General features: G+C 44.7%; 2 protein-coding genes across 2 annotated transcripts in view; both read left to right on the forward strand.

Annotated features, from left to right (window-relative positions):
* The window catches only part of LOC309867480 (serpin A11-like), a 17,538-nt gene extending 5,119 nt beyond the window's left edge, over nt 1-12,419 (forward strand). Inside the window, exons 3-5 of the mRNA XM_082736338.1 lie at nt 6,017-6,290; nt 9,852-9,999; nt 12,071-12,419. Of these exons, the coding sequence (XP_082592464.1) occupies nt 6,017-6,290; nt 9,852-9,999; nt 12,071-12,274 (626 nt within the window). The 3' untranslated portion in view covers nt 12,275-12,419. The remainder of the gene's footprint in view (nt 1-6,016; nt 6,291-9,851; nt 10,000-12,070) is intronic.
* Nucleotides 1-17,055, forward strand: part of SYNE3 (spectrin repeat containing nuclear envelope family member 3) — a 978,380-nt gene that overhangs the window by 866,942 nt on the left and 94,383 nt on the right. The gene's annotated exons all lie outside the window — the stretch shown is intronic.

A 17,055-nucleotide genomic window follows, 5' to 3' on the forward strand; every position in this document is an offset into this window, starting at 1 on the left:
TCATCATGTCAGAGTACACCCCTCTGCACTCTGACAGTTTCTCAGACTTTCCTTGCTCTCAATGACCTTGCTGATTTTGAAGAGTACCAGCCAGACACTCTGTAGCATGTCTCTCAGTTGGGATTGTTTGCCTGTTTTTTCCTCATGAGGAAGACTGGAGTGAGGGCACGTGGGGAGGAGGGCCATGGAGAGGGAGTGCCATTTTTATCACATTAAGCCAAGGATGCGTATTATCAGCATGACTTATCACCGTTGATGTTGACTTTGACCATCTGGCTGAGGTCATGCTTGTCAGATTTCTCTGTTGCAAAGTTACCTTTTCCCCATTGATGGAGGTCACTGCATATATCCCATACTCAGAGACTGGAGTGTTATGCTCCATATCCATGAGAAGGGGGGAATCTACCTAAAGTATTTGGAATTCTTCTGTATGGGAGATTTTTCTTTTTGCTTGCATTTATTTATTCAATCACTGACTTACATCATTATGGACTCAAGGATATTTATTTTATATTTGAGGTTGTAATCTACTGCTACTTAGCTTTGTGGCTTAAAATTTTCTTTCTTTTTTTTTTTAAAGACTTTATTTTTTTTTATTTGACAGAGAGAGATCACAAGTAGGCAGAGAAAGAGAGAGAGAGAGGAGGAAGCAGGCTCCCTGCCAAGCAGAGAGCCCAATGCAGGACTCGATCCCAGGACCCTGAGATCATGACCTGAGCCGAAGGTAGAGGCTTAACCCACTGAGCCACCCAGGCACCCTTGGCTTAAAATTTTCTAACATTGACCATGAGAAGATCCTTCCATTGGTTCCTGCATCCCTTGACATGGCCTCATCATTGCCGACTCTTTTTTTTTTTTTTTCTTTTTAGAGCACTTCCTTATTTCTGGAACGACAAGACACTCCAGGTTCATCTTTTATATCTCTTGCTCCCTGGAAAACTTCTCTTTGTCTCTCTGTGCTGACATCTGGCTGATTTCTTCAGCTCCACTTCCCTTTTACTAATTCTCTCAACAGAATTAGTATCTAGTGTTTCACCCATCCACTGAATTTTCAACTTCGTTGACTATATTTTCACTTTGACATCCTATTTTTCTCAAATCTACCTATCATTTTTGTCATAATGACCCACTCTTGTTAAATCTATGCCTTCCTTTTTTAAATTTATTTGTTAATTTTTTTAAATTTTTTTTCAATTTTTTTATTTTCAGAAAAACAGTATTTATTATTTTTTCACCACACCCAGTGCTCCATGCAATCCGTGCCCTCTACAATACCCACCACCTGGTACCCCGACCTCCCACACCCCCGCTACTTCAAACCCCTCAGATTGTTTTTCAGAGTCCATAGTCTCTCGTGATTCACCTCCCCTTCCAATTTACCCCAACTCCCTTCTCCTATCTAACACCCCTTGTCCTCCATGATATTTGTTATGCTCCACAAATAAGTGAAACCATATGATAATTGACTCTCTCTGCTTGACTTATTTCACTCAGCATAATCTCTTCCAGTCCCGTCCATGTTGCTACAAAAGTTGGGTATTCGTCCTTTCTGATGGAGGCATAATACTCCGTAGTGTCTATGGACCACATCTTCCTTATCCATTCATCCGTTGAAGGGCATCTTGGTTCTTTCCATAGTTTGGCGACTGTGGCCATTGCTGCTATAAACATTGGGGTACAGATGGCCCTTCTTTTCATGACATCTGTATCCTTAGGGTAAATACCCAGGAGTGCAATTGCAGGGTCATAGGGAAGCTCTATTTTTAATTTCTTGAGGAATCTCCACACTGTTCTCCAAAGAGGCTGCACCAACTTGCATTCCCACCAACAGTGTAAGAGGGTTCCCCTTTCTCCACATCCTCTCCAACACATGTTGTTTCATGTTTTGTTAATTTTGGCCATTCTAACTGGTGTAAGGTGATATCTCAATGTGGTTTTAATTTGAATCTCCCTGATGGCTAATCATGATGAACATTTTTTCATGTGTCTGATAGCCATTTGTATGTCTTGATGGAAGAAGTATCTTCTTCCAATTTTTTGATATGTTTGCCTGTTTCATGTAATTTCTAAGTTGGGGAGTCCCTGAACTGAAGAATTAATGAGAACATAGACCAGTCTTAGATTGGAGAGTTCCTACACTGCATGAGTAGTAAAAACAAAAAGCCCAGAGCAAGTGGCTCTTCCCCTCCACTTCTACCTAGAAATGGAGTGACCTGTCCTAACTCAACCTGGGCTGCTGGGCAGAGTTTTTTAATCCAAGCTTCCCAGATGGGGAAGGGACTGCTTTTCTTAGCTTTTGACTCTGCAGAGAGATCAGTTCTAAGTGTGGGCCTGAGTTTTATTTATGTCCCCTGAGAAGACATTAAATACCACCCCTGGGGCTGTATCTGATTCTGATAACCTGAGAGCCAGATGACTTTGGTTCTAAATCAGAGTTACACACTCCAGCTTTGTACCCAGAAGCTTTGATTCTTATTTTTTATCTCAGAGATTATTTATTTGTTTGTTTGTTTATTTAGCCATTATTTTGTCCAGCTTCTCTGTGTGTTTATGCAGAAAAAAAAAACAGGTTTTCTGCTTTAACTAAGTCTCTGACACTGATCAGAAGTCTCAAGGTCTTAAGCCTTTTTTTTATTCTTATTTTGTCATTTTATTTTATTTCTTTTCAGTGTTCCAGAATTCATTGTTTATGCACCACACTCACTGGTCCATGTAATACATGCCCTCCATAATACCCACTACTAGACTCACCCAATACCCATCCTCCTCCCCTCCAAAACCCTCAGTTTGTTTCTCAGAGTCACAGTCTCTCATGGTTTGTCTTCCCCTCCGATTTTCCCCAACTCACTTCTCCTCTCCATCTCCCAATGTCCTCTGTGTTATTCCTCATGCTCTATGAGTAAGTGAAATGGTATGATAATTGACTCTCTCTGCTTGACTTATTTCAGTCAGCATAATCTCCTCCAGTCCTGTCCATGTTGATGCAAAAGTTGGGGATTCATCCTTTCTGATGGAGGCATAATACTCCATTGTATATATGGATCATATCTTCCTTATTCATTTGTCCACTGAAGGGCATCTTCGTTCTTTCCATAGTTTCACAACTGTGGCCATTGCTGCTATGAACATTGGGGTACAGATGGCCCTTCTTTTCACTACATTTGTATATTTGGGGTAAATACCCAGTAGTGCAATTGCACTAGGGAAGCTCTATTTTTTTTTTTTCTTAAGGAATCTCCACACTGTTTTCTAAAGTGGCTGCACCAACTTGCATTCCCACCAACAGTGTAAGAGGGTTCCCCTTTCTCCACATCCTCTCCAACACATGTTGTTTACTCTCTTGTTAGTTTTGGCCATTCTAACTGGTGTAAGGGGGTATCTCAATGTGGTTTTGATTTGAATCTCCCTGATGGCTAATGATGATGAACATTTTTTCATGTCTGTTAGGCATTGTATGTCTTCTTTGGAGAAGTGTCTATTCATGTCTTCTGCCCATTTTTTGATGTGATTATCTGTTTTGTGTGTGTTGCGTTTGAGGAGTTCTTTATAGATCTTGGATATCAGCCCTTTGTCTGTAGTGTCATTTGCGAATATCTTCTTCCATTACATGGGCTGCCTCTTTGTTTTGTTGACTGTTTCCTTTGCTGTGAAGAAGCTTTTGATCTTGGTGAAGTCCCAAAAGTTCATTTTCACTTTTGTTTCCTTTGCCTTTGGAGACATATCTTGAAAGAAGTTGCTGTGGCCGATGTCAAAGAGGTTACTGCCTATGTTCTCCTCTAGGATTTTGATAGATTCCTGCCTCACGTCAAGGTCTTAAGTCTTAATCATTTTTAATTCTCCAGAGTCTGATACAGGGTCAATATATTTTATTTTTTAATTTTTTTTTTTCTAATCAACGAATAGGAAACTTATATTACGGCTCTGGGGCCTTGGTGCTCAGGCTGGAGGCTTCCCTTTGGACAAAGGAAGAGCCAGTGAAGTGGCCTTATCTGACTTTCTTTTGGGGGCATATTTTGTTGGTATGGACATAATTCTTCTTGGGTCAGTTGATGGTGTGGAGGTGCTGGTGAGCAAAACCCTTGTGGCAGATCATAGCTACGATTGTATTTCTGGGCCAGTTGACAGAAGGGAGGCTCCATGATACCACCCCACAGGCGAAGCACCAAGTACAGGGCAGGTTCTTCCTGGATATTGGAGTCTGTGAGAGTGAGGCCATCCTCCAACAAAAATTAGTGCAGGTGAGGCGAGATGTCCTCCTTGTCTTAGATTTTGGCTTTCACACTCTCAATGGTATCACTGGGCTTGACCTCGAGGGTGATGGTCTTGCCCATCGGGGTCTTTGCAAAGATCTGCTTCTCTATCTCTGCCACAAGGCCACCAACACCACCAAACCACTTAGACATCTTGTTGAAGAAAAAGAGGGGTCGAGTATGTTTTGAATGTTTGCTGCAGGTCTTGTGTTTAAGGTGTCTAGGAATGGCATTCATTAATGTTCAAAAACATACAACAAGACTGACTACAGTTCAGGGCCTTAGCTAGCATCTTAGAAAAATTTATGAATAAGATAATTTTCTTACCCTTGTGTAGTTCACAGTAAAAGGAAAATAGGCAAATAAGTAAAAAGGCAATTGCAATTCAATGGGAAAGTGATGCTTGCTTGAGTAGATATGGGTGCCATGGAGCTCTCAAAAGGTACACCTCTCCAGATTTGGGGAGTAAGAAAAGGTTTCCTGGAAGAGGAGACATCTAAGCTGAGACATGAAGAATGAGCTGGATTTACTCAGGCAAAGAGGTTGCGGGAAAGGTGTGGAGAAGAGGGTTCAGGTCGAAAAACCAGCATGTGCCAACATCTAAGGAAAAGAGAAACCTTTGCATTTTCAAGGAACTGAAATGAATTTAGTTGGACTAGAACATAGAACACAATAGCATAATGCCTAGGGGACAGTGCCAAGAGTTGCAATAAAAAAGTAAGGAGGAACTGTGTTGAGAATCCTGTACTTTATCTGTAGGACCCCAGGATGACCAAGATATTGGAAGCAGTAGAGTGACATGATTACATTTGTTTTAAAAAAAAAATCAGTCTGGCTACAATTTGGAAAATGGTTTGGAGGGGATGAAGGGTGGGAGAGCAGAGAAAAGTCAGGAAGTTCCTGAAGCAGTTCAAAGTAAGTAAGATGGCGGCTGTGGATGAAGGTGCCACTTGGGAGGTAGAATCAGCAATGCATGGTCAGTGAGAGGAGGTGGGCAAGAAGAACAAGATGAGCCAGCTTTCATCAGCAAGACCAGTGCTTTCAGGAGGTCAAGCCTGGAGGCTGTTGTGCATGGAGATTGTTAAGTAGAAAGAGAGAAACTATTACACACATGAACAAGGCTGTGAACAACAAATTCTCTGTTTCTGTGTCATAAAGAGCTTTTGCATTATATTTAACATTTTATTAACTGAATTCTTTCTTGTTTTTTAGTTTGAATACTGGAAAGTTCAAGGGAGGGGGTGGCTCTTGACCTTCTCTGTAGAGGGTTGCTGTTTCAAGGCAGGGCAGAGAGGGGTCAAGTCAATGTTTGCAAAGAACATGACCTGTGGAGCCAGTCAAGCCCCAGTCCCTGCTCTACCATCTAATGGCTTTGCAGATTGGATATGTTTCTATAAATTCACAGGGAATAAGTTTCTCATTGTTGACATGGAGGTCATAATACTTGTTTAATATTAATGTTCATGAAAAACTAAAGAGATAATGCCTTGCACATGGAAGATAGTTAGTAAATGGAAATACGTTTTAGCTTCTTGAAAGCAAAGTTGAACTAGAATGGAACAAAATCATAGACCATTAGAGCCTAACTCTGGGGACTCACTCTAGTGGCTGAGCCAGCCCTAACTTCTGGCCCCTGATTCTGTATCCACCTCATATTTATGTATATTGAAGAGGAAGTCATGGAACCAGTGTGGCTTAGTGTATGTCTACCCAGAGTTGCTCTCCTACAGTGTGTTCTCATAGTTTTATGGATTTTGTGTCCTAAGCCAAGTGGAAGCATCCTTTCAATCGCTACCAGACCCAGAAGCAAGAGAGCTTCTTTGTGGATGAGAGGACCTCCCTCCGCATTCCCATGATGCACCAAAAGGAAATGCACAGGTTCTTCTATGATCAAGAAATGGCTTGCACTGTCCTCCAGATAGAATACAGCGGAAACGCCCTGGCTCTGCTTATCCTACCTGACCCAGGGAAAATGGAGCAGGTGGAGGCAGCTCTGCAGCCAGAGACCCTGAGGAAATGGGATCAGTGGCTTCTGCCCAGGTAAGTGTCAGAGCAGAAGGACTCCAGCAGACTCGGTTCAAGAATCCAGACAAGGCCTTGATCAACACCAACTGTAAAAGCCTAACCCCTAGGTCTGGCTCATCATCTTGCCCTTTAACTAAGTATGTGGGTAAGATGAGGCCATAATCACTGCTACATTGGGTTGGTAAAAGGATTGACCAAGTTCTCACATATAAACCTTTGAGATTGGTCATGATAAGTGCTCACCAGGTGTTAATAATTCTTATCCCTTTCTGAGTGTTTTTCTGGCCAACCTTCTTTCCTCTTGTTTCTCCCTTATTCCAGAATAATTTACTACCAGGAGGTAGGGAAGTATAACAAAAAAAATCAGATTAAGGATAATTATTAAGAGTAATTATGACTCCCACGCAACAGTATATATTTCTTAAAAGAGCCCCTCTTTTTTTACTTTATGTAAAAAATTGTTTGACCAAAATGTAGAAAAGGTGATACTATTACATGTATTACAGTTGGAAGAATCTAAACGAAAAGTGTAGGTTTTATTCAATCGCACAATTTGCTAGTGTACCTCCGGGGTTGTATGATGCTTAATAAATAAGAGTGAGAGGTAAAGGATTTGGATAAGTTGGAAGCAGGTTTGTAGAACTGTAAACTTGAGTTGGCCCCCACAGTGCTAAGGAGTGGGGACTGTTTCAGCTCCAAGATGTTGGCCAGGAAGGCAGAAATAAAACAGCACCAAAATGTGTAGCCTTGTTGACAAAATAGTCCATATCCAATTTAATCAGGAGGTTCTTGGTCATTTATTAACTTGGTCATGAAGAAGGACTTAGAGACCTGGTTAGGTAAATCTTCAATTTGGCATTTCTTGAAGTATGGAGGAGAGATAAAGCTAGGTCAATTACTTTATCTCTGACTTGCAGTCAGAGCGCACCCCCCACCCTGCCCAATGTTTGGCTAACATTGCTCAATTATTGATGGCTAGCAGTCTTTTTGATAGGTCCTCTTTGAAAAAAAATACCCTTATTTTTATTAAAATATTTATTAATGAAATTAAATACCAAGAAGAGTATTGTAAGAATCAAAGTGCTAGTTTTATGGGATCTCAACCCCCACCACCTTTTATCTCACCTTTCAGTTTGTGGTTTTCCTTACAATGGTTTCAACCTTTTCTGGTATGAGACTCCATTTTCTTTTTTCTTTTTTTTGAGACTCCATTTTCTAGGAAACCCTTTCATGGGATCTATCTTATTTCAGGAGAGCTCTGATACAACATTTGGCCTTGAGTTCTAATTGCCTCTTGCTGCATAATAAGCCACCCCAAAATGGAATGGCATGAAAAAAATATCTGTTATCTCTCTCTGTTCAGTGGGTGGACTGGGCTCAGCCTTGTGGTTCTAATGTGAGGCTTTCCTGCACTGGGGTTGGATACTGGCTAGGGCTGGAGCATTGAAGGCTTTTCTATGGGCTGTCTCGTGCCTGATTTAGCTGGCTGCTCAGATAAGGGCTGAGCAGGTCTCTCTCTCTCTCCCTCTCTCTCTCTCTCTCTCTCTCCCCCTATAGCATCTCCATGAGGCTAGCTTGGGCTCCTGCACATTGGTTCAGCATAATTGATGTTGTTATATGGCAGCTCAGGGCTCCAGGAAGGAGTGTTCCAAATGATAGGAAGTGAAAGTTCCTGCTCTCTTAAGATCTGGGTTCCAAAGTGTCTCTTCTGCTATATGCTTTGGGTCAGAGTAGTCACAGGACCCCTCCCCCCACCCCCAGTTCAGAGGGAGGGTGTACAGACCAAAGCTCTTGATGGCCACTTTCATCTTAACCCACCAGCAGTTGGTAGACACCAATCAACCCTAGTACCCACAAAAGCCTTCCCTCAGCTCCCCAACCACACTGAGGGATAGGAAAATGTGTTCGTATTTGGGCAGAGATTCAAATACCAAATAAAAAAGATACAAGTCAAGGACAGAGATCAGGATAAGAGACTATTCCTGTTGTCTATGAACTTACATGGCAATGATCAGTTTCTGATTCCAGCTCCATATTCTCTAGGTCCTTTGGGGGGAACCTGTCCCTTCCCCCAGCAGAGGAGGAACTACCACAGAATCTTCTAGATTTTTCCCTCAGGAAGGTCTGGAGTTTTTTGTTTTTTGTTTTTTGTTTTTGTTTTTTGTTTTTATTTTGTTTTTGTTTTTGTTTTTAAGTAGGCTTCATGTTCAGCATGGAGCCAATGCAGGACTTGAACTCATGACCCTGAGATCAAGATCTGAGCTAAGATCAAGAGTCAGACAGACACTTATTGGGCTGAACCACCCAGGAAACCCAGGAAGGTCTGTTTTGGCCTCTCACTTTCACCTTCAAAAAACAAAACCAACCCAAGTTATTTTTCGAAATCTCAGATGATTTAACAGGGCACGCTGTTACTGTGTCTCGTGCCAGAGAGTTATAATATCACAGCAGCACGTTAATGGGATTTCCAACATGAAAACTTCAGACTGCCAGGCTTCCCTCTGTTGAGCTGTGAGGAAGGTTCACTTGTCCAGGGGAATCACTATCCCCACTAACTGTTCATTTTTCCTTTACATGGGTTGAACACCTCCTGTGTGGGTTCTCTAGCAGGCTCCTGTGCTAGACTCCGCTCAGACCCCTCCATGTCTTGGGCCTGCCCACAAGGGCTGCCTGTGCAAAATTTGCCAAGTGGGCCAAGGTAGCTTTGTTTTTTGTTCTCCATATCCTTTCCCTCCTCTTTAGTGTTTGACACCTGACCTCCCCTTGATCCCTTTGATTAGACATCTGGACACTCACATTATCCCAGAAGTTAGCTGGCAATGAATCTCTAAGCTGATTTAGGCTATCTAATCTGAATTCATCAGAGGCATAAGTTTCCAAGCAGGTTATTACCTGGCCAGACTTGCAGGGCCTCCTGCCCTGACAACTGTGAAACAATAATCAAGAAGAACAATCCCAAGAAGAAAAGGTCAGATTTTCTCAGTGTCAAATAAAACTTCACCGCAGGCAGTGCAGTGATCCAACGGCAAGGGCAATCTCAGGACAGAGAGTGGCCCACACTCTCTGGGCCACACACTCCATTTCTCTTCGGATCAATGGCCCAAAACTCAGACAGTAAGAGTGGACAGTTTCCGGGGGCATTGCCAGGAGCTGGATTTAGGATACAGTTGAGAAGGGGAGCCAGCAGAACCTGCCGATGAATCAGACATGGAGGTAGGAAAACATGGGCAGTATTTCCCCTGCATGGTTATTCTTTGGATCTGATCAGTTACGCCTTGTAAAATCCGTTGCCCGATGTCTGGCATGGAAGAAGTCCTCCATAAACGTGCCAGAGATGAAGACACATGGCCATGCCAGGAGTCTTCTCAGATCCAGACACAAGAGGCCTGCAAGGTGTGAAGAGAAGGGGGGTCCGGGTTTCTGGAATGTTCTGGTACAGTGGGGAGTGTTGTGGTAGGACCAGATCCCCCTCCTTCTGGGAAACACTTCTTCCCAAAGCTCAGACTGCCCACAGACAGGGTGGGAGCAGCCCATGTAACCTGAAAGCATGGGCTCTCTGGCTGGTTCTCTCTGCAGCCTCCTGGATTTACATCTGCCAAGGTTTTCCATTTCTGGGACATATAACCTTGAAGAAATACTTCCCCACATCGGTCTCACCAACATCTTCAAGTTAGAAGCTGACTTATCAGGAATCACTGAACAGCTCAACCAAACCATCTCTCGGGTAAGGTGGTGAACATGGACGGAGGAGAGGGTCTTTTCTCCTCTGAAGTGTGCATTTGAAAGTCAAGTTTCTCTTTCTTTTTCCCATTCTGGGTCTTGATTGCAATCTATGAGGCTTCTTTTCACAAGAAGTTCCCTTTCTGTCTCTCCTCTGGATTCTTCAGAGCAGGAACACTGAGTGCTGTATAAAGTAGACATATATTTGGGGTCATCCATGGACCCAAAATCTCTGTAGTGGGGATTAGCTTTGTCTTCATTCCTTATACTTCCTCCAGGGCAGGCAGTGAAACTCTTTCTTTGTCATAGTTATAGAGTAGTGGGGCATGAAGGCAAGATGTGTCAGCCTTGCTACAGGGACAAACATCCCCCCAAATCTCAGAGCCCGAACAGGCTTACTTCTTATTTATGTTATATGTCAGAAGTGTGTCATGACCATGGGGCTACAGACCTACTTCCCATTGCTTCTCCCCTCCAGGATGCAGGTGAAAGGAGGAGTCCCTATCTGGGACATGTCACTCGCAAGGCAATGGGTAAAAAGTAAGAGAAACTGTAGGATGGCTTTTCACATTTCTTTTCACTCTGGGTTATGCCAAGGCCAGTCACGTGTCCCTGGCTAAAGCAAATCCCATAGTCAAGATGGCCATCATTTTGGGAGGGGGGCAGTTTCTGGTCTCCTCCTATAGGAGGCATTACCAGTTACAGGGCATGGCTGGGAATCCCTGACTCTACTAGGAAAGGAGAGCTAATAGCTGGGTATAACAATGTAATTTTCCTTCCCTGCCCTATCTTTTCTGTTTTAGGATAGAGTCATTAATTGTTGTTTGAGGCTTTGCCAGGAATTTCATTTTAAAAATGTAGTTATTTATTTATTTGAGAGAGAGAGAGAGCACAGAGAGAGAGGGAGAGAGAATCCCAAGCAGATTTGGGATTGAACCCCACCATCAGGCTCTGTGGGGCTCCGTCTCATAACCCTGAGATCACGACCTGACCCAAAACCAAGAGCTGGTTGGAAAAACAACTGCACCACCCAAGTTCCCCTTTGCTAAGAATTTCATAAGGAAGGTTTTCTGTCTTTTGCTTGTGAAAGGCCAGCTGAGATTAGGAACGTGAACCAAGGCAATAGGAATGGGGTCCTGTGTGTGCACATGAATGCATGTGTGTGTGTGTGTGTGTGTGTATGCCCGTGGTGGACAGGGTGAACAAGAAGGAGAAGAAATAACGTCACCTTTTAAAGAATTCTTTTAGCAATGACCTTAAATGCTAGGTGTGTCTCTTCATAGAACTTTTTAGGAACGAAAAGGCTTGTCAGGCCAAAATGTTTCAACCCTTTTTAAAAGCTTCAGAATCCTTTCTTCCTAAAATGGTATGTGAAGGTGACAGTTTTAAAAAAAAGAATTCTGGAGGGGGGTTGAGGAGGTTGGAGTAACTGGGTAACAGGTATTTTGGAGGGCACGTGATGCAATGAGCCCTGAGTGTTGTACGCAACTGATGAGTCCCTGAACTCTACCGCTGGAACTAATAATACACTTTATGTTAATTAATTGAATTTAAATTTAAAAATTAAAATTAAAAAAGGAATCCTTACAGAAGCTGGTAGAGGGTTTGGCATATGAGACAACCCTGTTCCCTGAACTCATGTTAAAAACCACTGATTTAGGCTAAGCAGGTCATCTTAAAAGAAGAGGCCAGCAAGGGTTAAAGACGTGCGTGCAGCTCAGAGCAGGGCCTGGCGGGTGAGGCTCAGAGCAGGTTCCAGGTGCCCAGGTGTTTCCAGCACGCTCCTAAAACTTGCTGTTGGGAGTTTGCAACCTGATTTCTGCATGCCCTGCTCAGCCTCATCTGTGGTTTGCCAGAGAGCAAACAGCACTGGCCATCCCCAAGGATGCAGTGGTGGCGGGGAGAAAATGCCGGGAAGAGGCTGAAGCAGTGAAGGCTGGCATTGCCTCCTAGGAAGACAGGGCCCTGGGACCTGAGGGGGTGACTCCCTGCAGCTCCCTAGGCCACACATGTGGGATCTGTCCCCTGAGAGCACCCTGAGCTGACACTGGCTCTGTCCCCATCTCCTCCTCCAGGTGTCACACAAGGCGACAATGGACATGAATGTGTGGGGAACCCGGGCAGGGGCTGCCTCCGGCCTCCTCTCCCAGCCCCAGGCTCTGAATGCAACGTCGGCCCCCCAGACCCATTTCAACCGGCCTTTCCTGGTGCTCCTGTGGGAGGTGACCACGCAGAGCTTGCTTTTCCTGGGCAAAGTCGTCAACCCTGCTGCAGGGTGACCACAGTGGGAGGCCAGGTGGCAGCTTGTCTCCCACTCTCCTGAACAATCAGAAAGTCCAGCACCAGCCTGTACCATAGGCTGCAGTGAGGACCAGCTAATACATGTGCAAATATCCTAATAAATTTGACTTTGGGTTGTGTGAACATTGAGGTGCAGTGTTTACAAGGGAAGGTTGAGAATAGGTCACCTTCAGGGGAGACTGGGACTAGGGTCAGGGCTCCAAATCATGCTCTAAGAAGGGGGTGTGATAATGGACTGATGTAGCACGGGAGGTCAACTGGCCAAGGGTAAACCCAAGATCAAAGAACATGAGAGGGTTCACATGGCCAGGTGGGCACAAACTTGGTCAGTGGGATGAATTTGGGGACAGTATTCGGTTGCAATGGGGCATCTTTAGCTATTGGAGTCTGTGAACCACAAATGTGCCCCTCTGGTCTCAAGGAGGCATCTGTCCAAATCTAATGGGGAAACTCAGTGGGATGCCAACTTTGCTGCATGTATGTGTCATGTTTGTGGAAATACCCATCCCCACACCCCTACAATGACATCAGTGCCAAGACTAGAGAGTGGCTGTGGGTGGTATGTGTCTAGGAAGGAGTCATCCTGAAAGGTGCCTTTGGAAGAAACACTCATACACACCCTAAGAAGGTCAGACCTGAGTTGGATCCTCAAAACCAGGTAGGTTTTAAACAAAAGATAAGAGGGTAAGGCAGTTTGGGGGAGGGTGGAGGAGACCCTCTGTGGGCGGGGGCAGTGAGGAAAGAAAGGAAAATTATGTTCTGATAAAAAAAAAAAAAAAAAGAAAGAGAGAGAGAGAGAAAGAGAGAGACCCAGTTTTGCAGTAATAGAAAGTTGATGTAGGATAACAGTGGAAGGTAATGCTCAAGAGGCATTTGGAGGTCAAAGGCTTTGGAGGCCAGATAAGCAGTGTGGACGTTGCCCTGGAGACTGGAGTTAGTAGCTGTATGCCCACAAACACATATGGCTGTGGACAAAGTGTGATGGGAAAATTAACCGATAGCCGAGCATAGATAAGACAGTGTGGTGAGGCCAGGGTGAGGGGCAGCTAGGAAGGTGCCACCATGCCCTGCCCTGGCCCATCCCACATCCCTCCTCTGTCAGACCACCCGCTCCCACAACCCCTTGTCCCAGCCCGCACCCTGTGGCCTTCAGCAACGCCATCCTACCCGCCCTGCCTATTGGTCCTATGGACACCACTTTTCTTATTTGAAGGAAAGGAACCCCCAAAAGCCCACCCCATGCCCTGGGCAACTTGGCACATGCAATATTTTTCTGTTGCTTTGGACTAGAGATTGAGTAATAAGTATGTTCAAATGTTTGAAGAGCTGCCAACAGTCCAGTCATGGAACTGGTTCCTGCAGAAGTAAGTGATGGATTTTCCTGGGGGCACGCACGTCAGAGATATTAAAGGAAGAGGTTCCAGAATCAAGCACTTTTTTTTAATTGGGTCAGGCATTCTGGAAGATTCTGAGAGAGGTAGGAACCTGACAACCTGGGTCTCGTGCCATGGGGTTCACAGACTTGTAGACTTGTAGAGGAGATGGACATGGAACAATAACTTATATTAAAGTGTAGACAGCCATTGCTCTTGGGACACGTGCATTCACTGCTTCAACCCAGATTTACTGAACACCTACTATGTGCCAGGCACTGTTGTCTAGACAGTGGAAATGGGGCAGCGAACTAAGCAAACAGCAAGCCCAGCTCATAGAGCTTACATTCCAGTGGGGGAAAACAGCCAAATGTTTGCCCCAATGCCTCGTGCTGAATGTGTGACAGGGGAGCCATCTTGCTCTGGCTGTCTACGTAAGAAAGAAAGCCCTCCCCCCAAGTTAGAGGAAGGGATGGCCAAAGCCTGCTTGAAGGGCTCCACCCTGGACCTCCTCATTACAAGACCTACACAGAAATGTTAAAAAGTAGGTGTGATAGCCCAGCCTTCTCCTGGGTGGGCAGAGAACCAAAGATGAGAGCATGTCCTTTGACTGACATTTTAACCCATGACATCTGCACGCTTGGGCAAAGCTCCCAGTCCAAGTCCCAAATTCAGCTTGTAGGCCACCGGTTTGAAATATTATAAAACATTTAAGCTTCTAACTGTTTAAATAATACCAGGGTAGCCTGGGATGAGAAGTCCAGTGAGTCCACCTCAGTCCCAAACAGAGTAAGATGAGCAGGGTAACATGGACGCTGTCATACGTTCCTGCCAATACCTTCCATCAGCTCCATGTTTGAAAGGGATGCCCCAATGTTTCTCAAATTAATTGGGATCCCTCAAATAATGGTTACCCTCAGCCTCCATTTTATCACTCACTAGTCACGTGGAAAGAGGCAGTGAGAGAAAAAGATGTTGATCCTCCACCCACTGCCCTAATACCAAAGGCTGGCCCCATACCCTACTGGTTACAGAGGGTCCTCAATGCACCCTAGAAACAGGTCCATGCCCCCTCTTATCTCTTGAGGCTGGGCTCAGGATTTATGGGAGGGGAGAGTTGCCAGATAAAATACAGGATGTCTAGCTAAACTTGAATTTTAACAAACCTTAATAACCTTTTAGTGTAAGTATATCCCAGGCAATATTTGGGATATACTTACACTAAAAAAAAAGATGTGCTATTGTTGTTGTTGTTGTTGTTGTTGTTGTTGTTGTGCATGTAGTATTCAAATTACTTGACCAGGTTGTCCTATATTTTTGCTTGTGAAATCTGGCTAGCCAGGGAGGGGTGTCTAGATTCAAAACTTGTGAGAGGGTCAGAAGGAAAGAAAGTTCATCAAGCTGAAGGCAAGTTAGCTTGGGCATCAGGGTGGAAGGAGCAGTGAGTTTTGTTAAAAGAGGATTCAGAGGAGAGACTGCTATGAGGTGAAGCCAGCTGAGCATGCTGTGTCTGCTGTGTAAGCAAATCTGGACTAGTCTGCTGATGGATGAGACACTCCTGGCTCAGTGCCACCAACACCTTCGCTGACATCTAGCCGATGGCAAAACCTTGAAAGAGGCCATCCTAGACCAGTAGCCCAGCTGACTGTAGGTGCTGAGCCGTGCCAAGGTCAGGCCAGCTTGACCCAGGCCAGAACTGCTCAGCTGACCTGCAGGTTCATGAGCTATCTCCTGGAGGGCTTGTAATACCACATAGGTGACCAATGAAAAGGGGAGGGCAAGGGTGGGGAATGGGACTTGGGAATTTCAGACAGAGAAGGCAATATGATAGAACACCCAAGTCTTCTGAGTCCTTCCCAACCTTTTCCTTAAGGACTGATGCAGCAAGTACCTGTTCATGTCCCCCCATCTCTGGGATCTGCCAGCCCTCAAGGGCCAACCAAGCTCAGACAATGCTCCATTGGCTGACCACCAATGAGTTGCATGGCCTGGACCAGTCAAGGCCTTTCTGGTAATTTGTCAGAGCACTGTGGGGTTAGAGCTGAAAGGTCATGGGCCCGTCACTGAAGGCCACACGAGAAATGGAGAAGCAGAGAACATTTAGAAGTACACATGCACAAAGACTCACAGTGGCCCAAGAGAGAAGGTCCCTTCTCGTACTTGGCACGGGCCCCAGGAATTTGCTCTTGATCTCTGGATCTAGAGAGCTGCAGACGCTCACCTCAGAACTCTCCTTCGTGGGATGTCTCAATGCCAGAAACCCTTCTGGTTTTTTTCACTGCATTGATTGACTTACTTCCTCTGCAGTAACCTCATTAGCATGGGGACACCTGCCTGACTAAGACTATGTCCCCACTTCCAAAATCCTGCTTCATAAAGAATTTAGGTTTATGGATTGAATATAGTCGAGGAGAGGCCATGCCAAACCCTTAATAGCAGAATCAAATGTTTGGAAGGATGTCAGCGAAATCAGTTAAACTCAACTTAAAAATAAGTTTTGAGTTCCTAGTGTGCTTAAATGCACATTCATTCATTGAATGTTCGTTCATTCATTGATGCCAGGTGGTGCCCGAAAAGAGAACAAGGTAGAGTCACTATTGTCAGTTTCCTGAAAGGGATCATATGACACACAAGTCCCTCAGGGGCTCCATGAAAAGCTTAGAATTAAATAACTTGGGTGGGGGCATAGCACTACTTCCCTCAGAGATTTTCAATGCATAATCATATCAAAGACATGGAAAAGTCCTGCTAAGAAATTTGCTTTGCTTTGTTTAACCCAGTGTTTCTCAATGTCATTTGATCACAGAAATTTTTTTTAAGATTTTATTTATTTGACAGAGATCACAAGTAGGCAGAGAGGCAGGCAGAGAGAGAGGAAGGGAAGCAGGCTCCCTGCTGAGCAGAGAGCCCGATGTTGGGCTCGATCCCAGGACCCTGGATCATGACCTGAGCCGAAGGCAGAGGCTTTAACCCACTGAGCCACCCAGGCACCCCAGAAATATTTCTTTCTTATAAGACTTCTTAGCATCCCATAGATTTGGCGCTCTGTGTGTCCCACTCTAAGGAAGCACTCCGTGCTCTGCATCGTGTCTGATTCCTTTCTTCCTTCTTCCTCCCACCCCTTTTATTAACGAAGCACCTGAGACAGAAAGACAAAAGGTGACCTGCCCAAGGTCACCCAGTCCCTGGACGAAGCCTCGTGCCCCACCAGCATACAGTACTAGGCAGCATTAGAAACCACTGAACCTGTATATAGGAAAGCTAGAACAGCGGTCTCTGCTGCCCAGTAGTAAGTCCAAGGCACTGGTTTGCGATATTGTGGGGATTGAGATGCAGGCAAGAGAAAACTCTGGGTTGAAGGAGATGTGACACCAAAGGACAGACAC

The sequence above is a fragment of the Mustela nivalis genome (genome assembly GCF_964662115.1).
Source record: "Mustela nivalis genome assembly, chromosome: 6".
NCBI classification, from domain to species: domain Eukaryota; kingdom Metazoa; phylum Chordata; class Mammalia; order Carnivora; family Mustelidae; genus Mustela; species Mustela nivalis.